Source organism: Bos indicus x Bos taurus, chromosome 3, assembly GCF_003369695.1.
Source record: "Bos indicus x Bos taurus breed Angus x Brahman F1 hybrid chromosome 3, Bos_hybrid_MaternalHap_v2.0, whole genome shotgun sequence".
Lineage (NCBI taxonomy): Eukaryota > Metazoa > Chordata > Mammalia > Artiodactyla > Bovidae > Bos > Bos indicus x Bos taurus.
Window position 1 is genome coordinate 80,707,962 of NC_040078.1, and position 17,983 is coordinate 80,725,944.

General features: G+C 40.1%; 2 protein-coding genes across 5 annotated transcripts in view; one reads left to right on the forward strand and one right to left on the reverse strand.

Moving 5' to 3' along the window:
• Positions 1 to 6,599, forward strand: part of JAK1 (Janus kinase 1) — a 256,351-nt gene extending 249,752 nt beyond the window's left edge. For all 3 annotated transcript variants that reach the window (XM_027537017.1, XM_027537014.1, XM_027537015.1), the window contains 6 exons: positions 710 to 902; positions 1,852 to 1,976; positions 2,332 to 2,504; positions 4,059 to 4,176; positions 4,434 to 4,544; positions 5,177 to 6,599. In XM_027537017.1, the coding sequence (XP_027392818.1) occupies positions 710 to 902; positions 1,852 to 1,976; positions 2,332 to 2,504; positions 4,059 to 4,176; positions 4,434 to 4,544; positions 5,177 to 5,287 (831 nt within the window). In that variant the 3' untranslated portion in view covers positions 5,288 to 6,599. The remainder of the gene's footprint in view (positions 1 to 709; positions 903 to 1,851; positions 1,977 to 2,331; positions 2,505 to 4,058; positions 4,177 to 4,433; positions 4,545 to 5,176) is intronic.
• Positions 6,592 to 17,983, reverse strand: part of RAVER2 (ribonucleoprotein, PTB binding 2) — a 137,132-nt gene continuing 125,740 nt past the window's right edge. For both annotated transcript variants that reach the window (XM_027537019.1, XM_027537018.1), the window contains exon 12: positions 6,592 to 8,798. In XM_027537019.1, coding sequence (XP_027392820.1) covers positions 8,652 to 8,798 — 147 coding nt within the window. In that variant the 3' untranslated portion in view covers positions 6,592 to 8,651. The remainder of the gene's footprint in view (positions 8,799 to 17,983) is intronic.

The following is a 17,983-nucleotide window of genomic DNA, read 5'->3' on the forward strand; positions in this document are numbered from 1 at the left end:
TACCTCACAGAACACTGAAATAGAATGCTAGCTTTTCTTCAGGACCTTGAATGGCAGTTCCCTAACAGTAAATGTGACTAGAGAAGCTACTGGATTTGCATCTTCATACAGATTTCCTGTAGTTTATAAAGACTGTCCCATCTCGGGTGCCCTGTGCAAGGCCAGGTGCTGGCACTCTGCAGGCACAGTGGTCCCGCTTCCTCACAGCATCCCTGGGTTTACCACCAGTGTGTACACGAGCACCTCTGGAGCCACTCGGAAGACTGGGTAACCAGGCCCACCTCACCAGTAGGTGGCTTAGCTGGGCTCTAATCCCCATCTTCTGAAGACTCACGCCTTGCCTTTTGTAGCCACATTGTGATGCCTCCTGTAGCGTGGACCCAGGGCTGTCAAAGAATGCCATGGTTGCACCACCTGACACTTCATTTCCTTGTGAGTTACACGTTCACGGAAACTAGGATTGATGTGTCGGTTCACCAGTCACCAGAGCCTTTTCTTGTCTTAGCGCAATAACAGAAGAAGGGATGGCATGTTAGCTAAGGGGGGAAGGGCACAGGGAGTAGGAAGAGACCAGGTTAGAGCTTGTTACCTGCGGGTCAGGCAGTGTGTGCCCTCCCCGGCCTTCAGAGGAACAAGCCTCATCTTTGAGTGTGTCCTGCTGACCCAGGCTGGGGCCTCTCTGATCAAGCATGTGCATCTTTCCCTCCAGGGCCACTTTGGGAAGGTCGAGCTCTGCAGGTATGACCCTGAGGGGGACAATACAGGGGAGCAAGTGGCTGTCAAATCCCTGAAGCCCGAGAGTGGAGGGAACCACATCGCTGATCTGAAGAAGGAGATTGAAATCTTAAGAAATCTTTATCATGAGAACATTGTGAAGTATAAAGGCATCTGCACAGAAGATGGTATGTTATGCAAAATGTGGTTTGTTTAAAGACTAAACGGCTGTCTGGGGTCACATAAAGGCTGGTGCCGAGCAGGCCATGCCCTCAGCCTCATCTGGGCTGCCTGAGTGCTAGCTGATAACCGCCAGAGCTCTAGGACTTGCAAGCCATACGCACTGTCAGATCCCTCAGCAGCTGCAGAGCTTCCGAGAAGACTACCCAGCCTCCCTCCTAGGCAGGGATGATTCCAGCATTGTTTCTTTAGGTGGCTACTACACGCACACTGGGGATTAGATTTCCCCTGTCCCAATACTCAGCACACTAGGCCAGTTGAAACTGACACCCACTCCTCTCCTTTATCTGCTTTTCTGACCCAACATTAGGCAGGGCATTTAGTTTTCTGGTTGTCTAAATCAAAGTGGCAAGTAGTGTTTACTAGTGAATGTATCTTTGTACAAGCCACTACAGCACTCATGTTACTGTACTTGAAAATTTGTAGTGAAAATGATGTGGCTCATGATTTTTTAAAATCATTTGCCGAGTGCTTTGCAGAACACAACGTTGTCTGAGTGAATGGTGACAACCCTGGGGTAGGTACCCTGGTCACTCCTGAGGATCCCAAGTTTCTGGAACCTCTGGGATTAAGCAGAGGTTAACCTGTGGTTGCCTGTGGTTTCAGGGTCGATGCTGAAGTCAGTTCAGGTCCTCTGTCTTCAGATCCTGTGCCCTGTACTCTTCCTTCATTTGACTGCCTTGTACTGATGGGTTAGATTGAGGGCAGGAGGAGAGGGCGACAGAGGGTGAGATGGTTGGATGGCAGCACTGATTCAGTGGACATGAACTTGGACAAACTCTGGGAGATAGTGAGGGGCAGGGAAGCCTGACACGCTGCAGTCCATGGGGTTGTGAAGAGTTGGACACGAGTTGGTGACTGAACAACAACTGATGGGTTTTTTCCCCCCTAAAACAGGTGGAAATGGTATTAAGCTCATCATGGAGTTTCTGCCTTCAGGGAGCCTTAAGGAATATCTTCCAAAGAATAAGAACAAAATTAACCTCAAACAGCAATTAAAATACGCCGTTCAGATTTGTAAGGTAAAAAGAGAAAAAAGAAAAAACATGGTAAAAATTTAAAAATCAGGCAGTCTGTCCTGAGTAATTGGTTTGTAATTAGGCTATAAGTGGGAAACTTTCTGATAATTATACTGAGTTTGTTTTGTTCTGCTTGATGTGGACTGAAATTAGCCTCTACTAAGAAAGTGATGGTTTCTTTAAATCTGTATTTCTTTGAATCAGGTTGGTCTTACTATTTTTGCGTAAAAGTGAAAACAAACAAAGTGCTACCTGAATGAAATGACACTTGTATCTCTGTGTGTGTTACAAAGCGGCAGAGACAAAATCCCGCCTGATTTGCTCTCACAGCGCACTCTGCCTTGCTTCTCTCCCACAGGGGATGGACTATCTGGGTTCTCGGCAGTACGTTCACCGGGACTTAGCAGCAAGAAACGTCCTCGTGGAGAGTGAGCACCAGGTGAAAATCGGGGACTTCGGTCTCACCAAAGCCATCGAAACCGATAAGGAGTACTACACAGTCAAGGACGACCGGGACAGCCCTGTGTTTTGGTAACTGAATCAAACATTTCCTCAGTGCTTCAAAGGGCTTCCACTGTTCTGATAGGTCCTTTTTAGATATGTTAAATTCTTTTATTAGTCCAGATTAGAAAAGACTTAGATCATTTGGAATTGACTAATTTTTGCCTTCAAGAAACAGCTCTTAAGCTGTTTCACTGAAAGCCAGTGTCTGAGTTTCAAAGACAACATCTTCCAACGAAGAAACCTAACAGCAGTCAGTATCTCTGTCTTCCCTTGAGAAGGCATTCCTCTGACAGTTCTTAAAACTGTTAGCAGCCAGAGTAGTCACAGCCATGCAGAGGAAGCCTGGAGGGCAAGTATGAGTTGACGAGGAGGCTTTGGCAGATTCAGGGAGAACTCAGAGCAGAGGAAAATCCATGGGAGGTCCTGGTTGGAAGGCCGCACCCTGACTTGGACCCCTCTCAGTCTGGAACACTGTCCACGGGGGAAGCTGCTAAGCCTGCACTCTGCCCTGTCCTGTAGAACTGACCAGCACTGCGGGTGCATCCTACATGGGCGAGCTGGGTCTCTCCCACCCAAGGACGCCAAACCTCCATTTATTCATTGCATATTCAGTGGATACATGAATTCATTTATTCAAAGGACTACCTAGGAGCCCTGCTTGGTGCCAGGTACTAGAGATTCGAGGGTAAATAAGATGAGCGAGTTTAGACTTTAATGGGTGAGGCAGCTAGTTTCATGGTGCCATAATCATAGAAGTGTTCGGGCTTGGTTTTTCTGGAAGTTCTGTTAGGCTAAGTCCTTAAAAGATTCCTGGAGGGTTGTAAAGATGGATAGAAGGAGGCATGTGTGTGTTGGCAAGAGTGAGATAGAGCAGTGGCTGTCCCAGGAACTGGAATCAGCTCGACGTGCCTGGATGATAAAAGGTCTCTGCAGTTGCTAAGGCAATGCCCTAGACACTTGAGTTTTGGAGCTGGGGTTTTGGGGTGCTGTTAGAAGGATTAAGGATGGGGCTTCTGTTTAAAAAGATCACTATGGAAAAAATAAATAAATAAAAAGATCATTATGGGAAGGAGAGGAGCAAGATTGAAGCCGGGAGTCTGATTTGGCGAGGGGCATTGACGGCATGAACTAGGGCTGTGATTTGGACAGTGATGGTGGGGTTTAGGAGCAGTGAGTAGGTTTGAGAAGTATTTCTGAGACCGGATATGGGAATATCTCAATTTCTGGCTCAGGCAATGGGTAACATTCACCAAAGCAGCAGATACTGTAAGAGGACTGGGCAGTTAGGTCACTACTCACTCACTGTGACCTTGCAGGCAGATAAAATCTGGGCCTGTGGTCATCGCCTCCTCCCACACCCCTCCCCAGGGAGAGCCTGTGCTGTGTGAACTGAGGGCCCACAGGGCTACTGTTCACGCCAGGTGTGCACCGGGGCAGCAGATGTGTGACTAACATATAGCATACACTTACGTGTCTTCGAATGTTATATTCTAAGAAGTCAGCTCTCTAGGCTGAGTTACTCTCATGTTTTTTGGTATGTCCTTCCCAGGAAATGAAGTTTCATGTTCTGCTCTCTTTCAGGTATGCTCCAGAATGTTTAATTCAGTGTAAGTTCTATATCGCCTCTGATGTCTGGTCTTTCGGAGTGACTCTGCATGAGCTGCTTACTTACTGTGATTCAGATTCCAGTCCCATGGCCGTAAGTCAGACTTGTCCTTTGTTTGAATCTGGCCCCCAATGAAAATGTGTCCATCCCTCTGCTTTGTAAGTTTAGTTCATAAAGAATCAGTCAGTGTATTGTAATGGAAAGGAAAAGCATCCTGGACTTTGAGTTACTAAGGAGAAAAGCCTGTTTGTTTTCATTTCCAATTCTAGAAATCCTACTTTAACCTCTCTGGAGTTTATATAAATATGTGCAAAAAGTAAAATATTTCATTTGATTTTTATTTTTCATAGTTGTTCCTGAAAATGATAGGCCCAACTCATGGTCAGATGACGGTAACAAGACTCGTGAATACATTAAAAGAAGGAAAACGCTTGCCATGTCCACCGAACTGTCCAGATGAGGTATTTATGGGCCATTTCGCAGTATAATAAAACTGTTTTCACTGCTTGCATTTTAAAATAGATTTCTGATGCTGAATTTCGGCCACCTGAGAAAACCATCTTTGGGGCAAATGACAACCACACACTGTTCAAGGAAGGAACTCCCTTCAACAGTAGGCTTACCTCAGTGAGCACCCGCGAGGAGCGTATTTTGACGTTACCTTATTGTGACAATCAGTTTTCTGTATTTCTAACTGAACTGCTTTAAGACTAATTCTTTAGACTATTTAAGTACATTGAATAGTATGTATGAGCCAAAGAATGAAGCAGCCAGTATGGAAATCTGTAGTCTAAACTGAGCTATAACGTCACCCTTAAATTGGCTTACAGTAATTTGTGGCCTGGATTTTTTGCAAGGTCAGTTAAGCCATGAACTTCTCAAATATTAAAATACTTATGAATAATATTAAGTATTAATATTTAATACTTACAGATGTGCCACATTTTCTATATTTTAAGTTATTCAAATACTCTTGTTTTATAGTAGGACTTAAGGAAACTCATTCACATTTTCAAAATTATGTTCTTGATGTTTCTATACTTAAAAAAAAAAAGCTCCTAAACATTTTTTTACTGTTTTTTTTTTTAAATAGGTTTATCAACATATGCGAAAGTGTTGGGAATTTCAACCATCTAATCGGACAACCTTTCAGAACCTTATTGAAGGATTTGAAGCACTTCTAAGAAGCATGAGTAACATTTAAATTCTAATGTGTCCTCCTACCCCCAACCAGTACCCAAGCCATTTACAAAAATTGTTACTGGAAAAAAAGTTTGTATTCTGTCTAAAAAGATACCAGGGTACGTATCCATATATAAGGCACATATTAAGCATATTACACATGCTTAACATGTGTAAGTACTTCCTCTTTCAATTTGATACCTGTAACATAGTGACAACCAAAATATTGGAAAGCACTTAAGCACTCCTCCTTTTGGAAAGACTATATCACTGTTTGGTTAGTTTACCATCACAGTTGAAAACCAGAATGGGATTTCTCAAAACAAGAGGAGCTGACCAAAGTAGAGTCTCAAGATGATTGCTTTTTCTTAGCTGCCAGTTGATATGAAATAAATATTTTTCTGGCACATAAAGATAAGGATTGATGAATTTAGCCAATACTCTAATATGCCCTCAAATTTCAATATCTATACCATGATAGATGAAACATTCTTGAAATATAGATACCAGTTAGTATACTATTGTCTCTATACAAAGATGAGTGTATTCCTGTCAACAGTAGGACATAAACTTTGAGTTGTTTTTGCAGTGGCTTAGCTCCTGTCCCCTTGGGTGACCAGTGGTACCCATTTTTGAGAAGACTGGTCATACATACCCAGAGGGGCAGCTGTGGAATAGACACTTTGCTGCATGACATTAATTCTTGAGAACTAAACCTGTGCCAGTGCTTCCCTAAACAGTATACCCTTTAATCAGAACCGAGGCCAACAACCTGCATACATGCTTTTCAGAAATGTCAGTGTATATCCTTTTGTAACTCTACCACTTTGGGGCAAGCTGTTCCAGAATTGGTTCTGGATGCTGATTGCAAATATACCATGTACATTGCACTGTTCTTAGAGTGTTTCAGTACTTACCATACATCTACAAGAGTCGATCACTATTTTGACCATCACCCTATTGTGCAAAACTTGAAAGACCCAGCCAGAAGACTATGGAGTTCAGGATCCACTAGGCGGTTTTCAGTTTGCTTGGAGACTGCTGGGTAATCAAAATGTCAAATCTGATTCAATGTGAACTGTAGATCTTTTTTGACCAAGAGTCTGCAAAACTTTCTGTTGATGCTGTCTATTATTTGTTTGATATCATTATTTTTCCCCCTTGATCCTGAAAAGAGTTTTATGTATTGATTGGATGGCAGCAATAAACTTGCCATTTATAAATCTGTTCAATAACCCTGCATCACAAATGTCTCTGTCTGTATCAAACCTGTGGCCACTCTCTATGCACTTTGTTTACTCTTTATACAAATAAATATATGGAGCCTTCACATGCATATGCCTTTTAATATTAAGAGTTCATTTTCAAAGCATTACAAACAATTTGTTTACATAGAAAAACAACAGTATGGACTGGTGGGGAGAGCATGGGTAATGGTCCTTATACTAACACCACTGAGTCATGTGTCATGTCTCTCATGTCCCAGTGGGGCACAGGCCAGTATGGATGGCAGACCCACACCTGTTAACTCAAAGTACCTTTTAGTTCTTTCAACCTCTTTCTGCTTATATTTCTACAATTTCCATCTTCGCTTTCTTCTCCTGTCATAGAGTTATGACAAAGCACTGAAGAGGCTCAATGCAACAGGAAAACAAGAAGTGCAGAGCATGGGGAACCCATTTTTCATCTGCTGAGTCAGAACTGAGTGATGCCCATCCTGATTTGGTTATTTATAGGTAGTATACTTACTGGAAATTATCTTAGTTTAACTTTCTAGCTGTCATTTGCCAGTAGAAGTTAATATAAGCAATACATTACAAATCATATATACCAGTTTTAAACTTCTAAAACAGGAGTGATACCCTCTATTATAAAGTCCCTCAAATACAAGATACTTAAAGATCTGATTTCAAAAAGACTAGGATCACTGAGACCCCTCAATTCTACATCATCAATTAGTGTCTCATAACAAAGAACAAACTTAGACATTCTGGATAGCAAAAGGGTTTCTCATGCATTTTGAATACCAAGGTCTTCAGGAAATGGTGATGTCAAAAGTTATGTGCAGTAAACACAGTTCTTTCGAAAGGAAGCTGGATAAAATTGGGTTAAACACCTGGGTAATTTTTCAGCCTAACACACTGCAACTGAATAAGAAACAAAGCAGAGAGAGAGGTATAGCTTATTATCTAAGAATGGTTATAAATACTGTTACCTCATAAGACCCCTTTAGAAATGGCAGAATTGACTGCTTTACTGTGGAAATAGGGCATTTGATGACCAAAACGTGTAAATTAATCATCACTATTATACGAAACAAGACTTAGAAACCTATGTTTCTTGCCACTTACTTGCAAAATTTAAGTCTTTTTGTAGGTGTAAAATAAAAGGATTAGGGAATGAATGGTATTAGATCAGGAGTCTGTGAACTTTATAAAGGGCCAGATAGTAAATATTTTATGCTTTGCAGCTACTCAGCTCTGCCACTGTAGCACAAAAATTAGCCATAGATGATATGTAAGTGAATAAGCATGGTTGTGTTTGAATAAAATTTTATGTATGGACACTGAAATATGAATTTCAAGTCATACTTTTTTTTCCTCCAAACATTTAAAAATGTAAACATCATTCTTAGCTTGCAGGCAGTACAAAAACAGGTGGAGGACTGAATTTGACCACAGGGAGTAGTTTGCCAACCCCTGAAATTATTACTAGATCACCAAAGCTACTTAAAAAAATACCTTTTCCCCCCTACAAGGGGTATTAGTGGTAAATAATATATTAAGCGTAAAGCATCGGTAGTGGTATATACCTTGGATGTCACCTCTGTGTTTGAGTTTTACAACACATGACTGGTATCGGGGGGGGTGATAATGAAGTTTTCATGTAGAGTATAATATTACCAGTCACTGCATTTTTGTACTTGCACTCTAATTCTAGTAAAAGTTCTAAAAATTTGTGAATGAGATTACTTCCAGATAAAGTAAATTGAAATGCACATTGGCTTATCAGAAATTTATTCTAAGGCTTGGGAAACCAAGACTGTTTCCCATTTTATTGCTTCACACTTCTATATATGGTGTCAAAATTATTCCCAGTCCTAAACAAGGAATATTGGAATATATGTTAATTTCCCCAATGGACTAAGTTAATAGCACATTGATTAAGATGTGTCTAATTCTAGTGGAATATGTCCTCAACTGATGTCTGTTATTGCTACTTACTTTTTTGACTTGGCAATTCTGCCTGCTGCACAACACAGTTCGTTCTGGGAAGTTATAAACCCGTAATTTAAAGGATATGGCTAGTCTGAATGTAGTTAAGGCAGCGATGAACAGCAGAGATACTGCAAAGAACCTTATGAGTTTATAAGGAGAGAACTTAACTCAGTACACTCTCTTCTTTTTTAAGTAGGTTTCCATGTAATATGCTCCTGTGCCCTGAGAATGCTGGTCAACAAATTCCACTGAACCACCTTCTGGGGCAGAGACGAGATATGATGAGCCTCGCTTTTCATTTCTTAAAGATGAGACCTATTAGAAAAAGAAACCATAACTAATGCTAAAATCTAAATTAAAATGGGTTGATTTGTTAAAGATATTTATAAGAAAAGCAATTCTACTTGTGATTTGGTATAAAAACAGAATAGCAGGATAAATAACAAAGTTGTAAAAAAACTATACAAAAGTTTCTATATCAAAGTCACGTGAGGAACTTTTGAAAAATACAAAGCAGCTTCTTAATGCCCTCTGTCCCCGACTCCCCACATTTTCGGGACAGAAAAAGTGACACTGTATTGCTTCCGCTGTTGGTTCGTAGAATCAGAATACCAGTATTCCTCTGGGGAAGGAGCGTGCCTAAGGAATTGAACTGCATATCAAATTAGATGTGAAGTTCATCTAGTAGCAAAACACGTGGCAAGAGAATAAACTAGTAGGTGCAAAAACTAGCAAATGATGTCAACAAAATAGCACAATGAAACATTCCAGAGGACCGCAGGAACTCCAACTTTAGTCTACAAAATAATCACCTGGAAAGCCTGTCAAAATGCACATTTCTGAGTTCTATCTCAGATATTCTAATCCAGAAGTGTTCATGATAAGAGGGGCCAAAATGTTCCTCACAAGTAGTCACAGTAATCGATACGATAAATCTGATTATGTTTCACAACTCATGACCACCTAATTCCTCCCAGTTGTAGCTTTGATATTCCTTAGTAAGTCTGTCACACACAGTATTTAATATACAAGAATGTAGAAATCAGTATGGTACTAGCACAAAAACAAATATAGACCAGTGGAACAAGATAGAAGCCCAGAGGTAAACCCACACACTTATGGGTACCTTATCGTTGATAAAGGAGGCTTGAATAAACAATGGGGAAAAGACAATTTCTACAGCAACTGGTGGTAGGAAAACTGGACAACTGGGTGTAAAAAGAATAAAATTAGAACACTTCCTAACACCATACACAAAGATAAAATGGATTAAAGACCTACATGTCAGTCCAGAAACTATAAAGCTCCTAAAGGAAAACATACGCAGAACACTCTGACGTATACGCAAGATCCTCTAGAGTAATGGAAATAAACAATGGGGCCCAATTAAAATTTAAAGCTTTTGCACAGCAAAGGAAACAATAAACAAGGTGAAAAGACAACCCTCAGAATGGGAGAAAATAATTGCAAATGAAACTGACAAAGGATTAATCACAAGCAGCTCATGCAGCTCAATACCAGAAAACAAACAACCCAATTAAAAAGTAGGCAGAAGACCTTAATAGGCATTTCTCCAAAGAAGGCATACAAAAAGCCAATAAACATGAAAAGATGCTCAACATTGCTCTTTATTAGAGAAATGCAAATCAAAACCACAAGAGGTATCACCTCAAACTGGTCAGAATGGCCATCATCAAAAAAGCTACAAACAATAAATGCTGGAGATGGTGTGGAGAAAAGGGAACCCTCCTACACTGTTGATGGAAATGTAAATTGGTACAGCCACCATGGAGAACAGTGCAGAGATTCCTTAAAAAACTAAGAATAAAATTACCATATGACCCAACAATCCCACTACTGGGCATATTACCCTGAGGAAACCATAATTGAAAAAGACACAAGTACCCCAATGTTCACTGCAGCACTATTTACAGTAGCCAGGACACAGAAGCAACCTAGATGTCCATCAACAGATGAATGGGTAAAGAAGCCGTGGTACATATATACAAGGGAATATTAGCCATAAAAAGGAACACATTTGAGTCAGTTCTAATGAGACTGGATGAACCTAGAGCCTATTATACAGAGGGAAGTCAGAAAGAGAATACTGTATACTAACACATATATATGGAATCTAGATAGACGGTACTGATGAACCTATTTGCAGGGCAGCAACGGAGACACAGAACAGACTTGTGGACACAGTGGGGGAAGGAGACGGACGAACTGAGAGTAGCATTACTGTGCAGAATAGACAGCCAGTGGGGATTTGCTGTGTGACAAGAGGAGTGCAACCCAGTGCTCTGTGACAGCCTAGAAGGGTGGGATGCGGGGGAGTTGGGGGGCGGTTCAAGAGAGGGGGGACATATATACCTATGGCTGATTCATGTTGCTGTATGGCAGAGGCCAACACAATATTGTAAAGCAATTATTCTCCAATTAAAAACATTTAAAAAAAGAATGTAGAAATGACTCATAAGGAAGGTGTCTAGAAGTGCAGAAGAGCCTTCTCACATTACAATTAAAATTAACAATAATGGCCACAATTTTTAAAACCAGATTCAACTTCAAAGGGGACAGACAAGGAGTCTGTCTTCCCTTGTAGATGAAGCCATTCTCAATCACCCATGGTAATTCACCCAAGGTAAAGATGACCAAGGAGGCTCTAGAGCGCCTCTCCTCCTCCCATGGATATGCCAGATGTACACACATGTAGAACAGTTCCTTCTAAAAAAGATCCAGAAGCTAGCTGAGCAGCTCTTACATATTAAACAAACGAGAAAATACCAAAATAGTAGGAAAGGCTGAGATCACTCTCATGATACATCCCAACCCTGGCACAGCACTGCATCAGGAGAGAACTCCCAGTTCTTAGCTTCTCCCTGAGCACTGAAGCATTCAGACTCCACCTCTAGTACTCTTAACTTTGAAGACTCCCACTTGAGGTACAGGTTCCCCAAAATCCTTAGCCCTGAAAGCCAACAGGGCATGTGTTTATGAGATCCACAAAGCTATAGAAAATAAACATTCTTGATGGTCACAGCTCACTGTGACCTGACCCTCAGGGCCAGGTGCAGAGGAAGCAGGTAAAATAGTCCATCTCCCTGTCTTCCCCTGTAAAAGGCTTATCCACATGCTTTAAAAGCTGCTGCCTAAGACCTAGCTCCTACTCTAGCAGGTGCTAGGGGCAGCGGCAGTCTTCCCCAGAGACTGGGGAAGTTGAAGGACACCTCTCCCATCTCCTTCCAGCCCACTCCAATCACTAGTATCTCCCTGGAAGGAGTTTTTACACTGTGCCCCAACTTTTATGTCTGATACCCAAGGAACTGTCCCTGGGTCATCTGGTTTTGAAAGCCAATGGGGCTTGCATTCGTGAATTCTACAGGATTATAGCAAACAAAATACAATTCTTAATGGATGCAGGTACCACCACCCCTAATCCCTAGTGACTGTACACCTGTGCTCAGCACAAAGGGAACAGGTAAAAAAAAAAAAAAAAAAAAAGCCCATTTCCTTTTCTCCCTGCACAGGGCTTAACTACATGCTCTCAGCTGCAGCCTCAGGGTCCAGGATCTAATCAGCCTGCATCTAGGTGCTAACTGTAGTCCCCACCTTTGGATATACAAGCCTTAGCATATCCTCTAAATAAGCCACTAAAGGCAAAGAAGTAGGCTCAAAGAAAATAGTCACAAAAGGTTGAAAGCCAATTAAGAGCTCAGGCTGGGCTGAGCAACAGGGTTCATCTCCTACAAGAGACCATTCATTCAAGACTGGAAGAGGTGGCTGTTTTGTATAATGCATAGAGACAATAAAAAAGAAACAAAGGTAATGTTCCAGATGTGCCATGATAAATACCCAGAACAGATCTAATGAACGAAGTGACTTACCTGAGAGTTCAAAACAGTGGTTGTAAAAATGCTCACCGAGGTCAAAAGATCAATGCATGAACAAGGAATTGCAACAAAGATAGAAAATATTAAAAATTGCTAAATAGAAATCACAAAATTTATGAATATAACAAATGCAAAATGAAAATGAGACATCACCTCACACATGTTAGAACAGTTATCATAAAAAATTGGACCAAGCAATTCCACTCCCTGGGTTGGGATTAAACAAAAACACAAATTTAAAAAGTTATATACACCCCAATGTTCATATTAGCATTACTAAACAAGAGTGCCAAAGAATGCTCAAACTACCACACAATTGCACTCATCTCACACGCTAGCAAAGTAATGCTCAAAATTCTCCAAGCCAGGCTTCAACAATACGTGAACCGTGAACTTCCAGATGTTCAAGCTGGTTTTCGAAAAGGCAGAGGAACCAGAGATCAAATTGCCAACATCTGCTGGATCATGGAAAAAGCAAGAGAGTTCCAGAAAAACATCTATTTCTGCTTTATTGACTATACCAAAGCCTTTGACTGTGTGGATCACAATAAACTGTGGAAAATTCTGAAAGAGATAGGAATACCAGACCACCTGACCTGCCTCTTGAGAAACCTGTATGCAGGTCAGGAAGCAACAGTTAGAACTGGACATGGAACAACAGACTGACTCCAAATAGGAAAAGGAGTATGCCAAGGCTGTATATTGTCGCCCTGCTTATTTAACTTATATGCAGAGTACATCATGAAAAATGCTGGGCTGGATGAAGCACAAGCTGGAATCAAGATTGCCAGGAAAATATCAATAACCTCAGATATACAGATGACACCCTTATGGCAGAAAGTGAATAAGAACTAAAGAGCCTCTTGATGAAAGTGAAATAGGAGAGTGAAAAAGTTGGCTTAAAGCTCAACATTCAGAAAACTAAGATCATGGCATCTAGTCCCATCACTTCATGGCAAATAGATGGGGAAACAGTGGAAACAGTGGCTGACTTTATCATTTTGGGCTGCAAAATCACTGCAGATGATGACTGCAGCCATGAAATTAAAAGACGCTTTACTCCTTGGAAGGAAAGTTATGACCAACCTGGATAGCATATTAAAAAGCAGAGACATTACTTTGTCAACAAAGGTCCATCTAGTCAAAGCTATGGTTTTTCCAGCAGTCATGTATGGATGTGAGAGTTGGACTAGAGTGGACTAGAGTGGACTCAGAGTGGACTAAGAAAGCTGAGTGCCAAATAATTGATGCTTTTGAATTGTGGTTTTGGAGAAGACTCTTGAGAGTCCCTTGGAATGTAAGGAGATCTAACCAGTCCATCCTAAAGGAAATCAGTCCTGAATATTCATTGGAAGGACTGATGTTGAAGCTGAAACTCCAATACTTTAGCCATCTGATGCAAAGAGCGGACTCACTTGAAAAGACCCTGATGCTGGGAAAGATTGAAGGTGGGAGGAGAAGCAGACAACAGAGGATGAGATGACTGGATGGCATCACCAACTCAATGGACATGAGTTTGAGTGGACTCCGGGAGTTGGTGATGGACAAGGAGGCCTAGGGCGCAGCAGTCCATGGGACAGCAAGGAGTTGGACATGACTGAGCGACTGAACTTAACTAGGAGTCAAGACATGGAAGTAACTCAAAACTCAAGTGCCCATCAGGAGATGATTGGATTGAGGAGATGTGTTTTCTACATATCTCTATCTATCCTCTTCCCTGGTGGCTCAGTGGTAAAGAATCTGCCTGCTAATGCAGGAGATGTGGATTCAATCCCCAGGCTGGGAAGAACCCTGGAGAAGGAAATGGCAACCCACACCAGTATTCTTGCCTGGGCAATCCCATGGACAGAGGGGCCTAATGGGCTAAAGTCTATGAGGTTGCAAAGAGTTGGATATGACTTGGTGACTAAAAAACCAACAAAATCTACCTATATATAAACACACACATATAGATATGTATGTGTGTATGTATATGTATATACAATGTATATATACTATATGTATACTTAACCATAAAAAGGAATAAAATACTGCTATTTGCAGCAATGTGAATGGACCTAGGAAATACTATGGAGAGTGAAGTAAGTCAGAGAAAGACAAATACTGTACTATATAATATCACGTATAAATAGAATCTAAAAAAATAATACAAATGAATGTATATGCAAAATAGAAATAGACTAACAGGTACAGCAAATAAACTATGGTCACCAAAGGGGAGATGGAAGGGAAGAGGGGCAAATTAGGGGTACGAGGTTAACAAACTAATACATACAAAACAGAAAAGCAACAAGGATATAATGTACAGCAAAGGGAATTATAGTGATTTATCCTACAATAATCTGTAAGAGTATAATCTGCAAACACTGACTCACAAAGTGATACACCTGAAGCTAAATACTGTAAATCAACTATTCTTCAATAAACAGTTTTTAAACTTGAAATGTAAATGGATTAAATTGTCTGATCAAAAGACAAAGTGCCTGATGGAAAAAAATCAAAGCCAAACTATATGTGGACTGAGAGTCTCACCAGCTTAAAGGACACACACAGACTGAAAAGTGAAGGGATGTCAAAGCATATTCTTTGCAAATGAAAACAGAAAACAAAGGTAGCTGTACTTACATTAAACAAAATAAACTTCAACCTAAAAAATTTAACGAGACAAAAAGGTCATAAAAGATAAGCCAGTTAATCAAAAGGATGTGACAGTTGTAAATATGAGCCCCAAACAAGAATACTTAAATATATATAAAGCAAATAATGATTGTGTAGGGAGAAAAAGAGCAGTGTAATATCAGGGAACTTAAATACTCCACTTTCAAAAACAGATCATTTAGCCAGAAAAATCAGCAAGAAAACATTGGACTTACACTGCATGTTGGACGAGATGAACCTGAAAGACATAACTTTCCATCTGAACAAGAATCAAATGCGCACTTTTCTCAGGCTCACACAGAACATTCTTCAGGATACATCATATGTTAGGCCACATGTCTTAATAAATTTAAAATGATTGAAATCCTATCTGGCATCTTTTTCAAACATGATTGTATGAAACTAGAAATCAACTGTAAGAAGAAAATTGGAGAGTTCACAAATATGTTGACATTAAACAACATACTCCTGAACAACCACTGGATCAAAGAAGAAATAAAAAAATACTTTGAGACAAATGAAAATGGAAACAAAACATAGCAAAACTTACAAGATATAGCAAAAGCAGTTCTAAAAGGGAAGTTTATAGTGATAAACACTTACATGAAGAAAGAACATCTTGAACAACTATCTTTATATCTTGAGGAATTAGAGAGGAATAAACTAAGTTCCACTGGAGGAGGAAATGGCAACCCACTCCAGTATTCTTGCCTGAAAAATTCCAGGACAGAAAAGCCTGGCAGGCTATATATAGTCCATAGGGTTGCAAAGAGTGGACTGAGCCCAGTCCCACCAAAGTAAGCTCCAAGCTAGGCAAGAGGAAGGAAGTAACAGGGAGTGGAAATAAATGAAATAGAGATTAAAAAGACAACAGAAAAGATTAATGAAACTAAGAGCTGTTTTTAAAATAAGATTAACTAGACAAACGTTTAATCAGACTTACTAAGAAAAAGAGAACTTACATCAAGACATAAATGAAAAAGGAGATATTACAACTGATACCACAAAAATACAAAAGATCATAAAGACCACTATGAATTTCTTACATGCCAGCAAGTTGGATAACTTAGAAGAAATGGACTAATTCCTAGAAAAAACTTAGCAAGACTGGATCATGAGGAAACAGGAAAACAGAATAAATTACTAGTAAGGAAACTGAACCAGTAATCGGAAATCTCCCAGCAAAAAAAAAAAAAAAGTTCAGGGACAGACAGTTTCACTGGTGAATTCCACAAAACATTTAAAGACTAATTAATACTAATCCATCTCAATCTCTTCCAAAAAAACAGAAAAGGAAATAACACTTTCACATTATTTTTACAAGGTCAGCTTTACCTTATCAAAGGCAGACAAAGACAGTACAAAGAAAGAAACTACAGGCCTGTATTCCTGATGAACAGTTACAAAACTCCTCATAAAGTATTAGCAAATTGAATTCAACAATAGATTAAAAGGATCAAATTGGATTTATTCCAGCGGTACATGGATGGTTCATGTCAATAAAATAAAACATGACATATACCACATTCACAAAATAAAGGATAAAGATCATATCATCATCTCAATAGATGCAGAAAGAGCATTTGACAAAATTCAACAACCATTTGTGATTTAAAAAGTCAGCAAACTGGGTATTGAGGCACTGCACATCAACATAATAAAGGCCATATATGTCAAACCCACAGAAAACAACCTACGCAATGGTGCAATGCGGAAAGCTTTCCTCTAACACAAGGACACCACTGTCACCAATTTTATTCAACACAGTACTGGAAGCCAGAGCAACTAGACAAGAAACAGAAATAAAAGGCATTCAAATTAGAAATGAAGAAGTAAAACTATCACTGTTAGCAGATGATATACTGTATTTAGAAAACACTAAAGAATCCACAAAAAAACTGTTAGAAATATTGGGTTGGCCAAAAAGTTTGTTGTTTTCTCTGTAATATCTTATGGAAAACCCCAGTGAACTTTTTGACCAGCCCAAGAATAAACAGAGTTCCAAAGAATAGCACGGAGAGATAAGAAAGCCTTCCTCGGTAATCAGTTGAAAGAAATAGAGAAAACAATAGAATGGGAAAGACTAGAGATCTCTTCAAGAAAATCAGAGATACCAAGGGGACATTTCATGCAAAGATGGGCTCGATAAAGGACAGAAATGGTATGGACTTAACAGAAACAGAAGATATTAAGAAGAGGTGGCAAGAATACACAGAAGAACTGTACAAAAAAGATTGTCATGACCCAGATAATCACGATGGTGTGATAACTCACCTAGAGCCAGACATCCTGGAGTGCGAAGTCAAGTGGGCCTTACAAAGCATCACTACAAACAAAGCTAGTGGAGGTGATGGAATTCCAGCTGAGCTGTTTCAAATGCTGAAAGATGATGCTGTGAAAGTGCTGCACTCAGTATGCCAGCAAATTTGGAAAACTCAGCAGTGGCCACAGGACTGGAAAAGGTCAGTTTTCATTCCTATCCCAAAGAAAGGCAATGCCAAAGAATGCTCAAACTACTGCACAATTGCACTCATCTCACATGCTAGTAAAGTAATGCTCAAAATTCTCCAAGCCAGGCTTCAACAGTATGTGAACTGTGAACTTCCAGATGTTCAAGCTGGATTTAGAAAAGGCAGAGGAACCAGAGATCAAATTGCCAACATCTGCTGGATCATTGAGAAAACAAGAGAATTCCTGAAAAACATCTACTTCTGCTTCATTGACCTTGCCAAAGCCTTTGACTGTGTGGATCACAACAAACTGGAAAATTCTTCAAGAGATGGGAATACTAGACCACCTTACCTGCTTCCTGAGAAATCTGTATCCAGGTCAGGAAGCAACAATTAGAACTGGACATGGAACAACAGACTGGTTCCAAACAGGGAAAGGAGCATGTTAAGGTTGTATACTGTCACCCTGCTTATTTAATTTATATGCAGAGTGTATCAT